Source organism: Trachinotus anak, unplaced genomic scaffold (genome assembly GCF_046630095.1).
Source record: "Trachinotus anak isolate AG129_WGS33_773 ecotype Australia unplaced genomic scaffold, CSIRO_AGI_Tana_v1 ptg000019l, whole genome shotgun sequence".
In the NCBI taxonomy this organism is placed as follows: domain Eukaryota; kingdom Metazoa; phylum Chordata; class Actinopteri; order Carangiformes; family Carangidae; genus Trachinotus; species Trachinotus anak.
This window is the reverse complement of record NW_027273870.1, coordinates 14,982,437-15,001,423: the sequence shown is the minus strand read 5'-3', so window position 1 is coordinate 15,001,423 and position 18,987 is coordinate 14,982,437. Positions and strand designations below refer to the sequence as shown.

The window sequence follows — 18,987 nt, the reverse complement described above, 5'->3', positions numbered from 1 at the left end:
GCTTACAGTGAGAACAGAGATGCTGTGAAAATCACATATGAATATGTCATTCTTGTCGTTGTGTGTGCTTGTGTTTTTAATCTTTGAATATGTCCTTCTCAATGGCTTTTTTAAATGTGTGGTGTTTGTTTGTTATCTTTATTCTATATGCTCTTGTACTCGAGTGTCTTGTAATTATACATAATGTTCACTTTCTTGGAAGAAAAAAAAAAAAAAGATAAACCAAAGACAAGACCCAAGACATTTTAAATTAAAAGAGAATAAGAAAACTAAATAGGAGAGAGTGCAGCAAACTATAGAATAAAACTACAAAAAACAGACACCTTAATAACTTCTATGTAGCTCGTTGTTTTTGTATTTGTTGTTTCCTATAAAATCAAGTTGCAGTGAACAGAAAGTGGCTTCAGTATGTGTAAATAGCAATAACATGTAAAAATACTCCATTACAAATTTAGTACCTTAAACTGTACTTAAGTTCAGCCCTTGAGTAAATGTACTTAGTCACTCCCCATAACCGCTGCTGTTGCATGCAGCTCATAGTCATCGTGTCGTTGGTTTTAAGACTTGAGATGAACTGACATAAAATGATAACATGAACTATAATAAAAGCGGTACTATAAACCGGAAGTTGTGTAAACTCTCTTTCAAAATACGACATGAGCGTTGGCAGGAAGTTTCATTTAACCTTCATCTTAACCCAACAGGCTACGGATATCTTCGTTTTGCAGTTCTGTCTCAAATAAAGCTGACACATGTTGATGCTTTTTAATTCATCTATGCAGTGAAAGATGTGATTCAATCCAAAAAATGTGCCACAGTGCGTCAATGCATGTTTTATTATGAAAAGTTTGACCAGAAGTGCATTCAGGTCAGCCTGATTCGATACACATTATACCGCTGAAACAAACGATTGAGCCACAGTCCTGTGCATAATGCCGTCTAAAAGTATTTAATCTATGTCTGTGAAATTTTACTCATTAACCAAGATCGAGAACTGCATAAACCCGAGGAGTTTGCAGAAGGCATCGTCTGGATGAGACAGTGCTTCCTGTTTGAGAAGTCTGGAGACAATTGAACCACAGTTGGTTTGGTTAATTCCTGGTAGACATCTGCTTTAGTTTATTGGCTGTGGATGACTTTAATTTATTTGGCAAAATGATACGATCGGATTACTTTAACATAATCTCACAGGTTTTCAAAGACGCTGTTCCCGTCATCACCAGTGGGATTGTCACAGTGGTTCTTCTGTCGTGTGTTTTGTTTGGTATCCAGATGCACTTCAACTTAACCCAGGGGGTCTTCAGCGTTGGCGCCGCTGTTTTTCTAAACGGACGCATCCACATACTTTTTATGCACCCTTTTTATCACCAAACCATTGCGCAGCTCCTCCTGAGCATCGCAGCCCTGGTGTTTCTCGGTGGCAGCTTGGAGAAAGGTGTCGGCACGGTCCGTTTCCTGTTCCTGTTCCTGCTGCTGTCCACCACCACAGGCTTCTTTTACAGCTTCCTGGAGCTTCTGCAGGATGACACCAGCCGGACCACCACCGAGGGGTTGGTTCCCGTAGCCCTGGCCTGCGTGGCTCTGACTACCATGCACACAAAGATGACTAAAGGGTTCCTGTGTGGAGTCAGTTTCCCCACCATGGCGCTCCCTTGGGTGTTTCTCATAATCACCACTGCCCTCATTCCGCACTGTGTGCTCCCCTGCAATGTCATTGCCATCTTGATTGGGTGGATGTATGGGAAAGGATGGTTCTCTATTCTGGACATGTCTGAGGCCAGGGCTGGCGTTCTGGAGAAGATGATGCCTTTCAGATTGTTAAGGAACATCGGTGGTGTTAAGTTTGTCCCTGCATCCACAGAGGAGAGGAGGAAGACCCTGCTTCCACAAATCAACCCAACACCTGGGTCCTACCCGGTCCAGGCTTATGCTCCATTATCCAGCATCAACGCTGCAGATACGGGAGCCAGGATGTATGAAGGCTGGCCCAACACAACCAGTGATCTGTCTGGTCCCACACCACCTGTCCATGCTCAGGGACATGAGTCAACACATAGCATTGGGCTAAGTCATGGCCACTCCTGCAACCACAACCACCATGCTCATAGTCATGTTCAGCTTTAGTTATGTTCCTTTAGAAGCAAGTTTCCAGATAAAACTGCTTTATTTGCCTCTCCTAAACCACAATAAGCGAAGGTACACTTGCTGCATCTCATGTCATCGAATTGTGTGAATTACAATGCCAAATTTGGAAGGGAAGCAAACTGGCAACTGACTTTTTGACAATATGCTTTAGGCTTCTGTTTGTGGAGCCCCTACTGTCTTGAATTATAGAATGACATTTCTCTGAATTTTTTAATGTTTTGGATGACTTTTCTACATAAGTTTAAATGTTACAATGTCTTTAGTATTATTTGTTTATTTCTACAAATAAATATGTATAAAGTATTTGTCTCCAGACGAAGAACTCTCAACTAATTTGATTTAATCTAGAAAACCCTAACTGTTGCGGAAAGATAGTTGTGTGCACACCCTGTCCTCTATTTACGCCTGGTTCAAGATTAAATGGTAAGTATCCACAAACTTCATGAGAGTGGAAAAAAGTCATGTTTCAACCCAACCAGGTCTTTATCAGGTATAACAAAAATCAAGGTATTACAGAGTGCACAATGGGCACAGAACCGTTTACATCCTGCTGATGTCAAGGTCAAGAGAACAAACAAAAAATATGAAATACTTACAATACGACCAAAAGTCTGTTTCTGGTCTATTGTAATGTTGTGTTATGCTGTAGTACTCTTTTCAAAAATATATTCAAATACTTTCTTATAACTTCTTTGCAACTATTTCAATTTTTGATAATGTACCTTCACGGCTGTAATGTGTAGTTTGTGTCATCATGATGTCAGCAAGATGTCTCAATTGTCTCAGTGAACACAACCGTGCTGTTTTTTGGTTTTCAGTTTTTCAACTATAAATCTAGTTGGTAAACATGCCCCTAAACTACCACTTTTATTGGAGAAAATTCAATAAACTGTCACTTGCTTGTGAACAAACTATCTTGGATGCATGTGAGTTAGACTCTCATAGCAGTAAAACATAGCTTCAAATATTGTTTTTTTTTGGTTTTGTTATCTACATTTTCTGCTAGTGAAGATAAAAAAAAAAAAAAGGTACACTCAACTCAAATCAATGCCGAAGCACAGAGAGGGACAGTTTTAGTAAACTAAAGCAGTTTGGTTTAATGGACTCACTCACAAAGATATACTGATCAGAAAGTCATACAGCTTCATGACACCTGAGGCTAAGTCACACTGCAGCAAAGTGGCGACTGAGCAACCTGTGCATTGTAGCGTCTGTGAAGCCAGAGTACAGCTCATATCTTAAGCTCAAATAAGGACTCATTCCTCCCAGGCGTCTCCATAGATGTTCTTCTTCACTGTAACATAAGAGGGGAAAAAGCAAAAGTCTGTATTAACAGAAATCATTTAAAGACAACAGATGTACTTGAATATCAACCCCTCTTCTTTTCCTAGCCCAGCAATTGTTTTCCACCTCTCTGCAATAGTGGCTTACCTTCTTTCTTGGGTCTTTCTCGTTCCTTCTCTGGTGTTGATTTGAGCAGTGTCTCAGCCTTCTGGGTGAGTGTAACCTCATAGTTCTCTCTGTTTTTGAGCCTCAGGTCCTCATAGAGGATTGACTTCCTCCTGGGCTCCTCCTCCTCCACATATGACTGGGCTGAAGTGGATGTGGACAGGGACAGGGAAACAGTTAAAGGCAATTTTTTTTTGACAGAAAAGTGCAAGTGCTGACTTATCTACATTAATACGACCTGACTTGTCAGTGTAACTTGTCAGCAGTAAGAGAGCTATACAGGCATATTTTTTAAAAAGCTCTTTGTGGTACCTGGAGCACTGAAGTCATCTGTTCTCTCCATTTGCATGGGTGGCTCTGGCCTGAAGCCATATTCATAATCTCTAGTGTGGCTGGGCATCTGGCTGGGGGCTTCTGTTGGCTGGAACATGGGATCAAATGACTGGGTGTCTGGGTCATTCAGCTCTGACTGAGGACCCCTGGAACTGCGGAGGAGAACAAAATACTAGTATAGGCTAGGTAGATAAAAACACACAGTTATACAATCAAGTGTGTGGTACTGACTATTGTTGAGGCAGTCCTGTCCTCTGTCTGAGGGCGTCTCCCAGAGGCGAGTTCTCCAACCTCTTGAACTTCTCCTGGCACGTTTTCATGTACGACATCTTCCCAGCCAGGTAGCCACAGAGGCCAGCAACTTGAGAGACAAGCAAAGAAATAATTACACATACAAATTACAGGCAAGTCTTTACTGGCAGAGACACAGCCATGAAACTCAGCATATGATACATTTAAAGCATATATATTTTAAAACATCAGTAGGGATAATGCAACATCTATGTGTGTTAATCTTCCAGCTTTAACATTCATGAACTTACAGGCCACTTTGGGTAGTGATCCAAACCTTGAAGATGCAGACAGGGTCCCTACAAATTTAAGCAGAACAGGGTCAACTCAACGTTCAAGTTGCATTTATATCTAATTTACTGACATTTTGTTGATTCCTCTACATTATGCTTAATATTACCTCTGGCAACTAGGGCTTGAGTGATAGCCATGCTGACCACAGAGAAGGGCACCGCTGTTAAGGAAGCAAGTAGATGTCAATCACTCGATACTGAAGTGTCAGAGAAAAGGCTTCCCACCTTGCACCCTTAGACAAATCATCTATCTTGTATGTGCAGACATAAACTTACACCTGTACCAAAAGCTCTCCTGGTTGCACTCTCTAAACACCCTCCTCTCTTCGTCTGTGGGGATGTAGTCCATGCCCACTGGCCCCTGCGGGTCAACACATACGCACGCCACAAGTTCATTAGATAACAGGCGGTAGACTCGAGAGCCTCACAGACAGCCCCACTTTACAAACTAATAAGATTCATACAGCAGGCAACAACACGCACCGTTTCTGCAGGAGCCCGTTGGCATCTGCAGTTCACCTACAGTTACCGCTCGGACGGCTAACACGTTAGCACATTGTTAGATCATACGTGTTTATCGTCGTGCTTACCTGTGCACCTCTGCGCTGCTGCTCCTGCGAAAAACCCGTGGTGGTGGATGACATGTTGACGACAATGCCAATGCTAATGTCAGCTTTTCAAAGCATGTGAAATAACAAAGTGTAAGCCACTCGCCAGGCTGACTTCTTCAGTGTTTGGTACAATGTCATTGCTCCAGCTAACGCTGACATAACCCGGAAGTGAAAAAAGCTGGGGAATGTCTTGTTGTTGTTGTTGTTTTTGTTGTTGGCGTTATAATGTATTGCTTGTTCAAACGAGGACAATTATTTTTCAAATACTCATACAAGCCTAAGAGAGCACATAAGATGGGAAATTTATAAATTTAATAATTTTCAAAAGAATCTTTTATTTTGAAGGTTCACTGCTCATTGTAAAGGCATTACAAAGTCGACCTACGTCCTCTACTGGTTGTACAGATAATGACAAGTCATCCTGGCATTATAGTGGAATAATTGGCTTTTTGAATTATTACATAGCAATACAGAACATATCTAACACTAAATTACATTGCTTATATAACGTGTATCACTATATAATAATAGTATATACTACTATTATAGTAATACATAGCCTACTATTATTATATAGTATATGTGGTATACTGCGATATATGTATCACACAGCAGTATTCTTTTCAGTTTTATTAGCTATATATGTTTCATAGTATTGTTACTATGTACGTGTGTGTGTATGTATATTACATTATATTGCACATACATTATTAATCACACTGTTGACCAGCGGTGGAAAGTAACTATGTACATTTACTCAAGTACTGCACTTAAGTACAATTATGTGGAACATGTACTTGAGTGTTTCCATTTTATTCTACATTTCAGAGGGAAACACTATAGTTTTTACTACTCTATATCTAACAGTTGTAGTTTCTAGTTACCTTTCAGATTCAGATTTTACATCAAAAACATATGATAACGTTATAAAATTTCCACCAAAGAGACATTTCCCCTCTAAACTTCTTATTTAAATAACTGTTCAAGCCCCCAAAAAGTAGAAGTATACAATATTTCACAAAAAGAAAAAAAAAAACAACCAAATGTCAGAGAAAAGTTGAAAAAATGTGTGCATCAGAACTTTGGTTTTTCTTCTTTCCTCTCCCATTAAGAACCTCACGACCTCTCAGATTTATCTTATGACCCCTTTGGAGGGACCAGCCCCTACGTTGGGAACCAGTGGAGTAAACTACCCATCTGTATATAACTTAGTTCCATCCAGCTCCACATGGAGCAGCTGCAATAGTAAAATGCTGCACACACACACATTAATGCATCAACATTAAGAATCTAACAATGTCAGTTAAGATCATATATCAGTGACAGGAGACATTTCACCGCATGTACATTGATACTTTGAGTACATTTTGATAATAATATTTCTATACTTTTACACAAGCAGGATTTTGAATGCACCTTCAAAATCAGTCATTTTAGAGTCATTTTACAGTGTGGTATTCACATTTTTACTGAAGTAAAGGATCTCTGTATTGTTATACCACTGCTTATACCTACACCTTATGTTCAGTACACACATTATGGCTGTCAAAATTGCACTACTGAATTTCTGGACTTCTTCCACACAAACATTTTTGCAATTCACTAATATGTTCTAATATTTTTAATGTACGGTATTTATTGTATATAGCTTAATGTCACCTCACTTATTTCTTTGATTAAATAAAACTTTTCATTGAACATCCATTTTGTTACTTCATAGTCTGTCTCTGTTGTAACAGTTACTTTAATTTACATTGGCAGTCCTTAGACAGATTGATGTTACGTATTAAAAGAAACAAACCAGGGACAAAAACACACATCAAAGCACCTATAAGAGGAAACCTAATTAAAGCTGAGAACATACAACTGCATATGAAAACTGCTTTACATATGAAACTAAAAATCATGTAGAACTTACAGAAATATAGCCTTACAAAGAACTATTAGGATACATAACCGACATACACACGTGTCAGGCACACAAAGCAACTAAAACTTAAATTTCAATGCTCTACCACAGGTATAAGGAGTCTTAAAATCAGTTGGAAGTGTATTCCAGCCATGTGATACTCAGAAAGAAAAGTTCCGACTGTATCCGCAATCTATGTTTTCACAGTCCACACACAGTGAGCTGATTTATTTATTTATATCCGATATAAGAACAGAATGATACAATGTTGTAATAGACTTGTATGGTGCCTAGGTGATGCTGTTGCACTTACACGCTGCTTGACAATGAAGACCTTGATGGCATCTTGCTTGTTGTGACATAAAATAAAATAAAAACTTTGATATTTATACTCAAAACTTGGTAAATTATTTCAGGAGGATTTAAGATGAAGTACATCTGTTTTTCCAAAGTTGCTATGGGATGGAAGGGACAGAGTGGAAAGACAAGATCACAATCAGTAGTCTAACATTTATTGATAAACCTAAAAATAGAGGTGTGTTTTTTTCCTTTGTTGCCCCAGTTATCATCCATTCAGCTTTACTGCAAACATGACATGACAGGAGAGACCAGACTGGAAATCATTTATGTCTGATTTGTTCTAGTGTGCATGGCAGAGTCATGGAGGGGTTAAGGTTCGTTTTTGGTAAGCTTGGGTCACACTGGAGCGACAGGGCACTTGGGCTGATCACAGCAGCACTATGGGAACATTTGGGCCAATCAGATGGGTACTTGGATGCAGTGGGCTGCAAAGGGTCACCTGGGATGATCAACAGTAGCATGTGGGTGTCATCAGGTCTATGTGTGGGCACTTGAGTTGACAAGATGGGAACCTGGGTCACTGAAGTTGATTAAAAATATCAATGCCACTTAATATGCACTGTCCCCAATGAATAAACACACACCAAGTTGCCAGTTTGTAAGGTATATGCTGAGTACATTGTGTTGTGTTATAATAAAAGGTGTTTCTCCCCTTATTGTTGTAAAATTGATGTAGAAACATCTCTCTTTATAATTCAATACAATTCAACAGCATCACAAATTGCCAATTATACATTTGAATAAATGCCTCTCTAAAACAGTTTCAGAAAAAACCGGAACATTAAAATGTTAATGAAGGTAGTTTTATTGTTGGACTGTTGCATTAGACTGCATTAGTTTTTGCTAGATGTACCTGATAAAATGACTTGATTTGTATCCTAACTCTGGGACATTCCCAGGATAAATTCCGTTTGACAAAAGGCCCTTTTGCATTTGGATCTAAAAGTGCAGTGGTGGTGACTGTGTGTGTATGCCACTGAGCCAGGGAGAGACAGAGGCTGTCAAAGAGGATGCTGGATTTCCCTCCTGTCCTCGCTTAACATTGTCAGGTCACAACATCCATGGAAAGTTGGTGCATCAGTGTGGCCCAGGCTAAGTTTTATAAGCCTAAACTTAGGTCACTGATATTTTGTAGTATTGACTGATGGGTAGCTGTATTAAGAGAATCAATAGACTGCTACAAAAAAAAAAAAAAAAAAAGAAAAATCATATCTTTGTGCTCCAAAAATAGAACATTCACACATATTTGAAATCAAGTGGTGCCTGAACGACACACTTCCTGTACCCCACCCCCACACCACCCACATGTGGTCTGTCAGTTAATGGGATAAACCTTTGCCAGGGAGCCATCCTCTCTGTCACTCCTCTCCTATGAATAATGTCAGGGTCTACCAGCCGGAACTACCATCACTCTGAGGCCTGTGCAGACAGATGTATTAGGCAACAAGTAGGCAGACATTTTTTATTTCAAATAAATTGACGCATTTTTAAATCAGGCAAAAACCAGCAAAGTATTTAGGTAAGGTGTACAGGTTAGCAAGAGCAGGTGTGGAGGTGCTGGTGAAGGTGGATACTACCATCTCAAGACTTATCAGGTACAATGTGAGCTGGTTTGCAACACAACTTGAAGAGAGATTACAACAGTGTCAGGTTTGAAAGGTGTGTTCAGCTTATCTATGACACAGCCGTGTTCCTGGTGATGTGACGGCGACACATCACTTGACTGCTGCCCTCCACGGACCGCCCACCCACTCTACCAGTGTGGAGGCAGCTTTTCTAAACCTGAAGCCCAGGTGAGCTCAGCCAGCACTCACGGAGCATGGACTCACTACGTCTGCCGCAGGTGAGCACAAGCCTGGCTTCTATTAGTCTGCTGTCACTGCAAAGTTCTGCAATACCAAATGATCATATTTTAAAGTTTTACATTCAGTGTAACTTTACAAATGAAATTAATTTATATAAGTTTGGAAGCAAGAAGCATTTCTAACTTTTTTGACCACATTGTATGTGTGCATTCGTCAAAGTCATTGAAAGAATGGTAGAGACAGTTTATTAATATTAACACAGAACTGTGTTGATTGAAAAGATTACCTGTTCACCATTCACAGTTATTTTTTGAAAATTCATGCTCAATAAAAAATATGTAGTGAAACTGGTATAAATATTATATTATTTTTATATAAAATAATTACAGAAAATAGGGCTTTGTTAAATTACACTTAAAAGGTAAATGAAGAATGTGTATAAAGATAATAATATGATAGAATATTAGAACACATATTTGATCAGTACTACTTTAAAATAACAAACTGATGAAACATATCTAATCATAAAGTGTAAAATATTCTTTAATATCGATTTAGCTGGTGGCTTTCCCTCTGTGTTATGCTGTTGTGTGAATGGAATTTTACTGCAGCTCCACCATGTGATGATAAGATCAATACTGTGGCATGTGAGGGAAAGTGTGTGTGTGTGTGTGTGTTTGTGTGTGTGTGTGTGTGTATGTGTCTGTGTGATATTTCTGATGTTCTGATGCCAAACTGACTGTCAAGGTGATTTGGGGAATTGTTCATACGTAAGATTGGATGACTTGCCTGCAATGTTTTATGAGGTGTTTAATAAAATGAGAACTCTGTTATCTGAAGACAGTAACACCTCACCCTTTACTTACATAAAGTTCCTAGAAACAATCCTCTGTGACCTTTACATACTTTCCACAATAGATATATAGCATTTTTTAATCAAATTATTATTTGCTGTAGTGCTGTATTTGTTTTCTCTTTTTTTTCAGCCAATGGCTGCTCAAAACAAATGCAAGGAAGACCATGATGAGAAACATGGAAATAAAAGCAAAGGTATCTTAAATCCAACAGAACGCTATTGATGAAATTATGTAGCCGTTATGTGTAATGTACGGTTTATAGTTGTAGTAAAAGGACAGTAAATGTACTCAGTCTTTTTGTCTGTCTTGGAAGTCAAAGCGAGTCCTGCACATTCCACTGTGGCTTTGATTGAGGAAGAGCCGGAGGATGTAGACCCATGGGACCTGCCAGAGCTGAAGGACATCGGGGTCCCATGGTCAGGTGAGAACTTGTTATGCACTTGTGTAACATTGTTTTTAGTACAAATGTTTCTTATCCTTGTATTTTTAAAGGAACATGTGTGTCCTGATTAGATATGCATTTGCAGTAAGTTATAAACCTACCTATGTATTACATATAGCCTAAAGTAGATATGATAATGATAGTAAAGTGTCCCACTCATCTTATTACACAATCACAAAGGACACTGTACATCACATACATTAAGATATTTACAGTATATGCAGTATAACATGTGTCGAGTGACTCCTTGTTACAGTGCCAATAATACGTGTTCACCTCTACTGAAAGATTTCATGTTTCATTATCTTATAATATTGTAGAAAAAAGTAGATTTTCGTGGTTTATTTATACTACACCCAACTGAAACCCCTTGACTACACACAGGTAATTTAATATCTGTGACACGCTTAGGTTTGTCCTATCAAAATTGATGAATACCTGGATGCAAACTCAAATGTTGTATTTTGATATTTATAATCAACCACCTTGTAGAGATTTCTTGTTTGTTTGTTTTAACATTAAGGGGTCTTTTCTCTGTTGATGTCAGTGTCAAAAAAGCCATATTAAATCAATTTAGATTCAATGTTGTGAAGCAAAACAAAAAAACTTTTTTTAGAACTGAACTTCTAGGACATTACTGTCTCCTTTGAAGAACAATAAAACCGTGTAATTGGAGTTGCTGATATAATTATTTGGTTAGTACAGGTCATAAACAATAATATGATCCAGATAGTATCCGGACAGACAGCTGAGTCTGTGACAACAGAAAGTACACCGGATGTCAAAAGATAAAGTAAGGCGAGGCAAAGTCACTGTTCAAGTGTTAAGTCATAAACTTTAAAAGTCACTGCAATTTACTGCAAGAATGATGGTATATTATTTGTTTGATTATTTAAACAGCTATTTTCAACTGGAATAATATTTGCTTACATCTACAAGAGGAGTTGGTGTGAGTTGTGTGCCGAGGATAAGAAATGTGTCAAGTTATGATTTACGCTTTCTACCAAGTTTTGGATCCTAGTGATGATAAAATAAAGTTTTTATAACTTTATATGACTCTCAAATCAAGTCATCTGTGCAACAGACCTTTTCACAGCTGTCATTTTGACATGTAAAAGCAGGAACACCACAAGTGCAATTAAAAATATGAGCAAGGACTATAGTCTACAGTCACTGACATGGCATACTTTAATGGAACAGAGCCCTTTTAATGGTATTAATTGCACTGTGGTTTTCCTGCTACGACAAGTGAAAATGTCTGTGTGAAAAGAGGCCCATACAGGAAAACCTGAATAAATCTTCAAAAAATTATAATGATGAATAAAAAAGTAATGCTTTTTTTCATGTGTCTTTAATTCCATTTATTTATTGCATCAGCTCTGGATACCAAAGGGAAAGTGTTGAGAGTGCTGGTGTCAGTGGGGAAGTTGGTCCTGCTGCTGGGTTTCCTCTATATGTTCATCTGCTCCCTCGACATCCTCAGCTCAGCTTTCCAGCTCGTTGGAGGTAAACACACTAATGCACGTCTGGGTGTGGGTGTGATAATGCTATAGGCCTTTTATGACACCTGACATTTAGACTATCTCCATAGTATAATGTACTATGAAGAAAAAACTGTGTGAAAAACCTTTTTTTGAAAATGCACATGTTCCTATGTTCACATTCTCTAGGTAAAACAGCAGGTGACATCTTCCAGGACAACTCGGTTTTGTCCAACCCGCTGGCTGGTCTGGTCATTGGTGTTCTGGTCACTCTGCTGGTGCAGAGCTCATCCACCTCCTCCTCCATAGTTGTCAGCATGGTCTCCTCTGGATGTGAGTACGAGGCTTCACGCTACACAAACACACACACACACACACACACACACACAGACACACACACACACACACACACACACACACACACACACACACAGATACTTCTTGGACAGAAAACATACAGTATGCATGAATAACAATGGTGTTGGAGGTGTGGAGGAGAGGGATGATGAGGGAAACTTATGTGTTTTGGCAGTGCTGACAGTCCAGCTGGCTGTCCCTATCATCATGGGCACTAACATTGGCACATCTGTCACCAACACACTTGTTGCCATGACACAGGCTGGTGACCGCAGCACCTTTCGGAGGTAATCATTTTGTGTTTCATAGATAGCTTCCCTTTACACCTTTCCTCTGCAGTTCAGAAAGCCCACAAAAAACATCTTAAGTACATTGTGTTCTGCTGTGAATTACAAGAATGTTCAGAGCTAATCTGGGCAAATGTTACTCATACATGTAGCAATGAGGTAATTATATTGGCCTGTTATAAAATGGACCCATAAAGTTGACCAGAACAAGAGTTCAACATTTAAGTAACAAAAATTACTTTCATTACTGTTTGAGAAAAACATGTACAACATATCCAAAATCTTGTGATGAGCTAAGAAAACAGGTCTTTTTGAGCTGAGCTGAGGGGAAATTTCATTACATTATTTAATCATTCAGTATTTAATCTACCAATTCAAATCCTTCCATTCATCTACGACCTAAAATACATCATATTTAATTAATAATTTATGATCCTCAAGTTTACCTGAAGTATTACAAAACCACCAAATGTTGATCGATTGCTTTGTAAATTAAGTTGTGCTTTTCAGTGATCCCATTAAAAAGATCAAAGGTCAATTTACTTTGCATTTATCTATCTCCTTTCACATCACCCAGGGCTTTTGCAGGGGCCACAGTGCACGACTTCTTCAACTGGCTGTCAGTGTTGGTGCTGCTGCCTCTGGAGGTGGCCACTGGTTATTTGTATGTGGTCACTAAGCTCATCATCGACTCTTTTAAAATCCAGAGCGGGGAAGCCCCAGACCTGTTAAATGTGATCACTGATGTCCTCACAGAGTCAATCATACAGGTAAAATGTCATTCTGATGATGTTATCATTCCTTGTGCAAACTATCTTTATAGTTCAAGTCTGAAGAAAACTATTGTTAGCTTGTAAAAGGTAACCAAGGATACAGGGGTGAAACTTTGGTTGAAAATGACTGAATGTAAAAAAAAAAACTCCACTGGTTACCTTTAACCTTATTAGATGTTATTGTCGTTACAAATATGTGAAAAAGTTTATCTTTAATGTAGGATGTCAGAACCATTACATTTTAGAAATTTAGCTGACACTATCCAGAGTGAATTACAGTTTACATCATCTTATGCCTGGATTGAACCTCTACCTCTCCTTTCACATAAAAACCATTATGAATTATGTTATATGTAACCTTTTACAAAGGATCAGCATAGCTACAAAATTAACATGACGGAGAAGAACTCTTTCACACATTGTGCTGTAAGGCATATTTTTCCCATCTATAAAGACACTATAATAGAAACAACAAAACAGGAACACCACCCCATGTAATGCCAAAAGTAATCTCATTCAAACCAACAAAACACTGTTACCCCATAATCTCTTTAAAATAGTCACTACTGTAATAACCAACCACTGTGATACCTATTTGAGCCACACGATGGTGGAAGCTTTTGGCTGAAATAAAAAGTATTTGTCCAGAAAAAAGCAAAAAGATGTTATTGTTATACCTCCTTCAGTGGTAGTAGTCATTTATCTTAAAGATAAGATGCCACTGTACAACATTATTATCATCATTGTTGATCTGCACATACTTTCTCTTTCCCTTTGACTTAGTTGGATGAGTCTGTCCTTAGTGGGATTGCCACTGGAAACTCAGAAGCCAGGAATAAGAGTCTCATCAAGAAATGGTGCCAAACCTTTACCAACACAGTAAGACCAAAACATGTCCCACTGCATACCAAATATCTAAAAACATTGAGATTAAAATCTTAACAATCAAACTGCCACTGTGTTCCAGACCTTAATGAATGTTACAGTTCCTGGTCCAGAGAACTGCACCTCTCCGTCTCTCTGCTGGGTGGATGGAAACTACACCTTCACATTGAAGAACGTTTCTGAAACATTTAATGTCAAGAAATGTAAGACTGCAATTCTCAGGCTTTATTCTCTACTTCATTTCTTTTTTGCCACACTGAATTTAAAAAAAGTGTGACCTGTACATTAGGTAAAAGTATACTATACTCATCATGATATACAGTAGATGGCCTAATTTCACATGACATGACAAAAATCTGTAACGTGACTCAGCCAGTTAACTGTGCAGGAGCTTTTTAGTCCCTTTTAGTTTTGGTTTTACAGGCTGTAGATTTATTGACCCCACAAGTGGCCAGAAAAAAATCAGTAATGCAGTTATTTTAAAAAGTCATCACCTACTTATCCATATTCTGTCATACTTATTTCAGAAATTTCAGGCATGTATTTTCTGTTTGTGCTCAGGTAAACACCTCTTTGTGAATGTAAATCTGTCTGACCTGTTTGTGGGCCTGATTCTGCTGGCTCTCTCTCTGCTGGTGCTCTGCTCCTGCCTGGTCCTCATCGTCAAGCTGCTCAACTCTATGCTGAAGGGACAGGTGGCTGCAGTCATCAAGAAGATCCTCAACACTGGTGAGCAGCCAGCGCAATAAATTGGATGTAATTGCATTGGTTAGTGACCCGTGAATGTTTTGTGGATGTTTGTATATGTGTGTCTGTTTGTGTGCGCAGATTTTCCCTTTCCGTTTGGTTGGGTCACTGGTTACATTGCCATAATAGTCGGAGCTGGAATGACCTTTATCGTGCAGAGCAGTTCGGTTTTCACCTCGGCTATCACTCCTCTTGTTGGTGAGGTCAATCTTCCATTCACTATCCACCACACATCCATTTCATATCTTCTGTTTTTTTTTTTTTTTTTTTTTTTTTTTAAATATGCTAATCATGTTACAAAGTGATCTACCACGTGGGTGATCCGATAGCCAAGTGGTTACGCCGCATACCATGTCGGCGCAAGTGCTCTGAGAAGGCGAGTTGCTGGTTCAACTGCTGGCCAGCCAGTGTCTTTGCTGTGTGACATTCCCCTTCTCTCTGTCCCATGTCCTGTTACTCTTTACTGTCCTATTGAATAGTAAAGGCATAAAATGGACAAAAAAAAAACTAAAGAAAGAAAACAAAAAACAAAACAAAACATTTATCTGTGCCTGCAAGTATTTGGTCGATCATTGCAGTGTCTGGCTGGAGGACATTATGCTACATTGTAGTTACAGAGGCTGTACTGCAGGCCTCTGTTTTTTATCCATAATTTGTGAGACTTGAATGTAATAACTGTACGGTAACTAATTTTCTGGTAAAACACAAAAGACATCGGAAGCTCATGAGACAGAGGGACGGTGTAAATGTTTACAATGAATGTGTGTATGACACTGTATATTTTAACAAGTGTCTCTTTTGTTTAAATAGGTATTGGTGTCATCAGCATAGAGAGAGCATACCCATTGTCTCTGGGTTCAAATATTGGCACGACCACCACAGCCATTTTGGCAGCCATGGCTAGTCCTGGAGACACATTGGCGAATGCACTACAGGTCAGTAATTCACAGAGAAACACGTAGAATTACTATATTAACCTGAAAATAATTATAAATGTTAAAAATTATAATATAATAATAATAATTTAATATAATTATAATATTTAATTATATACAATAAAGTATATAGTTTTCCTTTATAGTCACTCATATGAGAATAAGTATTTATTTTTTATATTTACAGTAATAGTGTCCCAAATTTTATTTGACAAGCAGAACAATAATGACTGAACCATACCAATAAAGTTTGTTCATGATTGCTCCAGATTGCCCTTGTGCACTTCCTGTTCAACATTTCTGGCATCATTCTGTGGTATCCAATCCCCTTCACCCGCATCCCTATCCGACTGGCCAAAGGTCTGGGCAACATCACTGCCAGCTACCGCTGGTTTGCTGCTGTCTACATCATCTGCTGCTTCTTCCTTTTACCACTCTTCGTCTTTAGCCTGTCGCTAGCTGGCTGGCAGGTATTGGTAGGTGTGGGTGCACCTCTAGTTGTCATATTAATCATGATCATGGTGATCAATATGCTGCAGAAACGGAAACCTGAGTGTTTGCCTCGAGCACTGCAATCCTGGGATTTCCTCCCTCTCTGGGCTCACTCCCTGGCTCCCTGGGACAAAGTGGTTGGTGTAATTACTGCCAAATGCTGTTGCTGTTGCAAATGCTGCCAAGTTGCTGCTGACGACCTAGAACACAGAGAGCAAGAAACTGTGGAAAAGGACAAGAAGCCACACAGAGAGGTGTATGATAACCCTGCAATGAGTGCAGAAAAAGAGGTAGAAAACGAGATAAAGATAGAACTAAAGATTCTGAAAATGACCCATCTGTGAGATTTTATATGTGTGTTTGATTATGTGTGCATGGTGCAAAGAAGCATATTGCTCGTGGCACAAGAACCAAAAACAGGAAAAAACTAAAATTTCCACAATATTTATGTTAATAGTTTTAGTAGCTCTTGTAGTGTAAGATGAGAGATGGCTATGTAGGGTGTTCTAACTGTCAGGCAAAGAAAATACCACATGCACGAAAAATGTTGGTCTTCCCACTGTATGGTGTTAACTGAAGTGGCCTTTAAAGGATATGGCTGACAATATTCTATGTTTTTGTTATCATCAGCAAATCTCATGGAAAGACCAAAGCCAACAATGTGTAAGTCAATCTCTTAATACTTTTTTACTTTCCATACCTTGTCCTTGGCACTGAGCCTCAAGCCAATTGGTTTCTGTCGAAACCATAAATGTTAGAGGGAACACACAAATATACTTTAATTTTTAACAAAGGTTGAACAATTTCCTTAAGCAGCTGGGCGCTTTAGCAAACATTACTCGAACAGAGGGAAACAGTGCATTTGTTGGGGACTATTTAGAGCTGCGGATTAATCGTATTTGGAAATACTAGTTGACTGGTTAGTTGAACCACCAATTTGGCTCAGACTGAAATATCTCAACAATTACTTGATGGATTGCCATGGAATTTTGTGCCAGCATTCATGATACCCAGAGGAGTAAACTTCATGATGTTGTTGTGACCTCCTGACTTTTCCTTCAGTGCCACCATCAGGTCAAATTAGAATTTTTTCCAATATTTGGTTTATAACACCTGCAAAACTAATAAAAAGTACTTTGTGTTTTGTACTAATTAGCTAATGTCAGCATGCTAACATGCTAAACTAAGGTTGTGAACATGGTAAACATACCTGCTTAACATTAACATGTTAGTATTGTTACTATGATCATGTTACCAAGCTGATTTTAGCATTGATGTAGACTCTTAGTATTGTTGGACAACAGTGGAAGTCTATGACACAGAGGATCAATCAGGTTTTGGCTACACAGTCAAAACTTGTTAGTTGGATCAATTCATTGTTGGTTTTCATCTTTAATTGGGGTCTGTGGACAACAAGCCTTATTATATGAAAATATAATCCATAATTCTGTAAGAATATTACCAAACTTATCTTATAATACTTGAGTTTTACATCAAGATTCATACATTATTTCCTGAGAAACTGATGAAAGCGTAAAAAATGCAGACACTTGCAATGTGCAGGAAAGTGATAAAACATCTGCACCAAAATTTAACTTCTTCCCTAGCCCTAATGGTTATTGAATTTTATATTCTAAAGAGAGGACTAAAATTATGAAATACAAATGACATGTATATGTAAATTTAATGTTGAACAAAATCAGTACTGATGGTCATAATGAAGCGTTGTTGAAAGAGCAGAGCAATGCAAAGCAAAGTGACTGTATTTGGCCAGCACGTGCTTATAGGTTGTATTATACTCTATACTGTTAAAATATGAAATCTCCTGAATGTGTCATGGCCCTTGTGCATCAGTATATGGTAGATAGAGTCATGATGAGATCTTCACAAAACCTACCAGGCAGAGGATAGGTTTGATATGACAGACAAAAACCTGTTTCCAAACGTTTCAATGTTTTTATCAGGTTTTATCTTTTGTATATTTTTTTACTGTGTATAAAAGACACTGAGATCCTTAACACATCGTTTTAAGGTGTTAAAAATATTTTGTAATCGATATGAATGATTGTATTCAAGGAATATGTAGTTTGAAATGAGATGAATGTGCATCTAACTTAATGTTTTAACTTTTAATGTTAAATGATGTATATTGTTTTCCCATAATACCAATATGACAATTAAAAAAAATAAAAGATTAAACATTTCACCAAATAGAAAGATTTTTTTCTACTCACCTGGCGGAAACCTCGAGACTCATTGTTTTGTTCCTTAATTAGCAAAATTGCTAGCTCACCCTGTCATCAAAGGTACGATAGGAGAATATTGCTCTCTTATCATTGTTATCTGAAGACACGGTGGGAGATTATGATATAAGGAAGGAACAGAGTTCAGAGTGTAGAGTTCAGTGTTAACAGCATGCCTCATATCTCAAAAATATGATAAACTTTATCAATATAATTAATATTATTAATCATTTGTATAATGGCTGTTTTTTTTTCTGGGACAACACAGTCAATGTCCAGGAAACTTCCACTG

General features: G+C 38.3%; 3 protein-coding genes across 3 annotated transcripts; 2 read left to right on the top strand and 1 right to left on the bottom strand.

Annotated features, from left to right (window-relative positions):
- Positions 1 to 798: 798 nt before the first annotated feature.
- rhbdd2 (rhomboid domain containing 2) lies at positions 799 to 3,029 on the top strand. Its single transcript, XM_071503716.1, has one exon. It carries the CDS (start codon positions 1,156 to 1,158, stop codon positions 2,122 to 2,124), a length of 969 nt encoding a protein of 322 aa, XP_071359817.1. The 5' UTR covers positions 799 to 1,155; the 3' UTR covers positions 2,125 to 3,029.
- A 182-nt stretch (positions 3,030 to 3,211) lies between these two features.
- On the bottom strand, positions 3,212 to 5,297 carry LOC139636045 (OCIA domain-containing protein 1). Its single transcript, XM_071503717.1, has 8 exons — positions 5,102 to 5,297; positions 4,788 to 4,872; positions 4,619 to 4,672; positions 4,470 to 4,517; positions 4,159 to 4,288; positions 3,907 to 4,079; positions 3,577 to 3,738; positions 3,212 to 3,439 (listed from the first exon to the last, which is right to left on the bottom strand). Exons 1-8 carry the CDS (start codon positions 5,153 to 5,155, stop codon positions 3,402 to 3,404), a joined length of 744 nt encoding a protein of 247 aa, XP_071359818.1. The 5' UTR covers positions 5,156 to 5,297; the 3' UTR covers positions 3,212 to 3,401.
- A 3,799-nt stretch (positions 5,298 to 9,096) lies between these two features.
- slc34a2a (solute carrier family 34 member 2a) lies at positions 9,097 to 18,602 on the top strand. Its single transcript, XM_071505272.1, has 13 exons — positions 9,097 to 9,234; positions 10,183 to 10,246; positions 10,367 to 10,474; positions 11,873 to 12,001; positions 12,166 to 12,309; positions 12,509 to 12,620; positions 13,198 to 13,390; positions 14,177 to 14,272; positions 14,361 to 14,481; positions 14,840 to 15,007; positions 15,107 to 15,223; positions 15,836 to 15,960; positions 16,230 to 18,602. The coding sequence occupies exons 1-13, from the start codon at positions 9,211 to 9,213 to the stop codon at positions 16,794 to 16,796; spliced, it is 1,968 nt and encodes a 655-aa protein (XP_071361373.1). The 5' UTR covers positions 9,097 to 9,210; the 3' UTR covers positions 16,797 to 18,602.
- The last annotated feature ends 385 nt before the right edge of the window (positions 18,603 to 18,987 follow it).

Bases quoted from the DNA above. Each gene is read 5' to 3' on its own strand.
- rhbdd2 (XM_071503716.1), top strand. From the start codon at position 1,156: ATGATACGATCGGATTACTTTAACATAATCTCACAGGTTTTCAAAGAC.
- LOC139636045 (XM_071503717.1), bottom strand. From the start codon at position 5,155: ATGTCATCCACCACCACGGGTTTTTCGCAGGAGCAGCAGCGCAGAGGT. The intron at 4,518-4,618 runs GTAATATTAAGC...TTAAATTTGTAG, and splicing joins TCAAGCCCTAGTTGCCAGAG to GGACCCTGTCTGCATCTTCA. The intron at 4,080-4,158 runs GTCAGTACCACA...TCTCCTCCGCAG, and splicing joins ACAGGACTGCCTCAACAATA to TTCCAGGGGTCCTCAGTCAG.
- slc34a2a (XM_071505272.1), top strand. From the start codon at position 9,211: ATGGACTCACTACGTCTGCCGCAG. The intron at 14,482-14,839 runs GTAAGACTGCAA...GTTTGTGCTCAG, and splicing joins AACATTTAATGTCAAGAAAT to GTAAACACCTCTTTGTGAAT. The intron at 15,224-15,835 runs GTGAGGTCAATC...TTGTTTAAATAG, and splicing joins GGCTATCACTCCTCTTGTTG to GTATTGGTGTCATCAGCATA.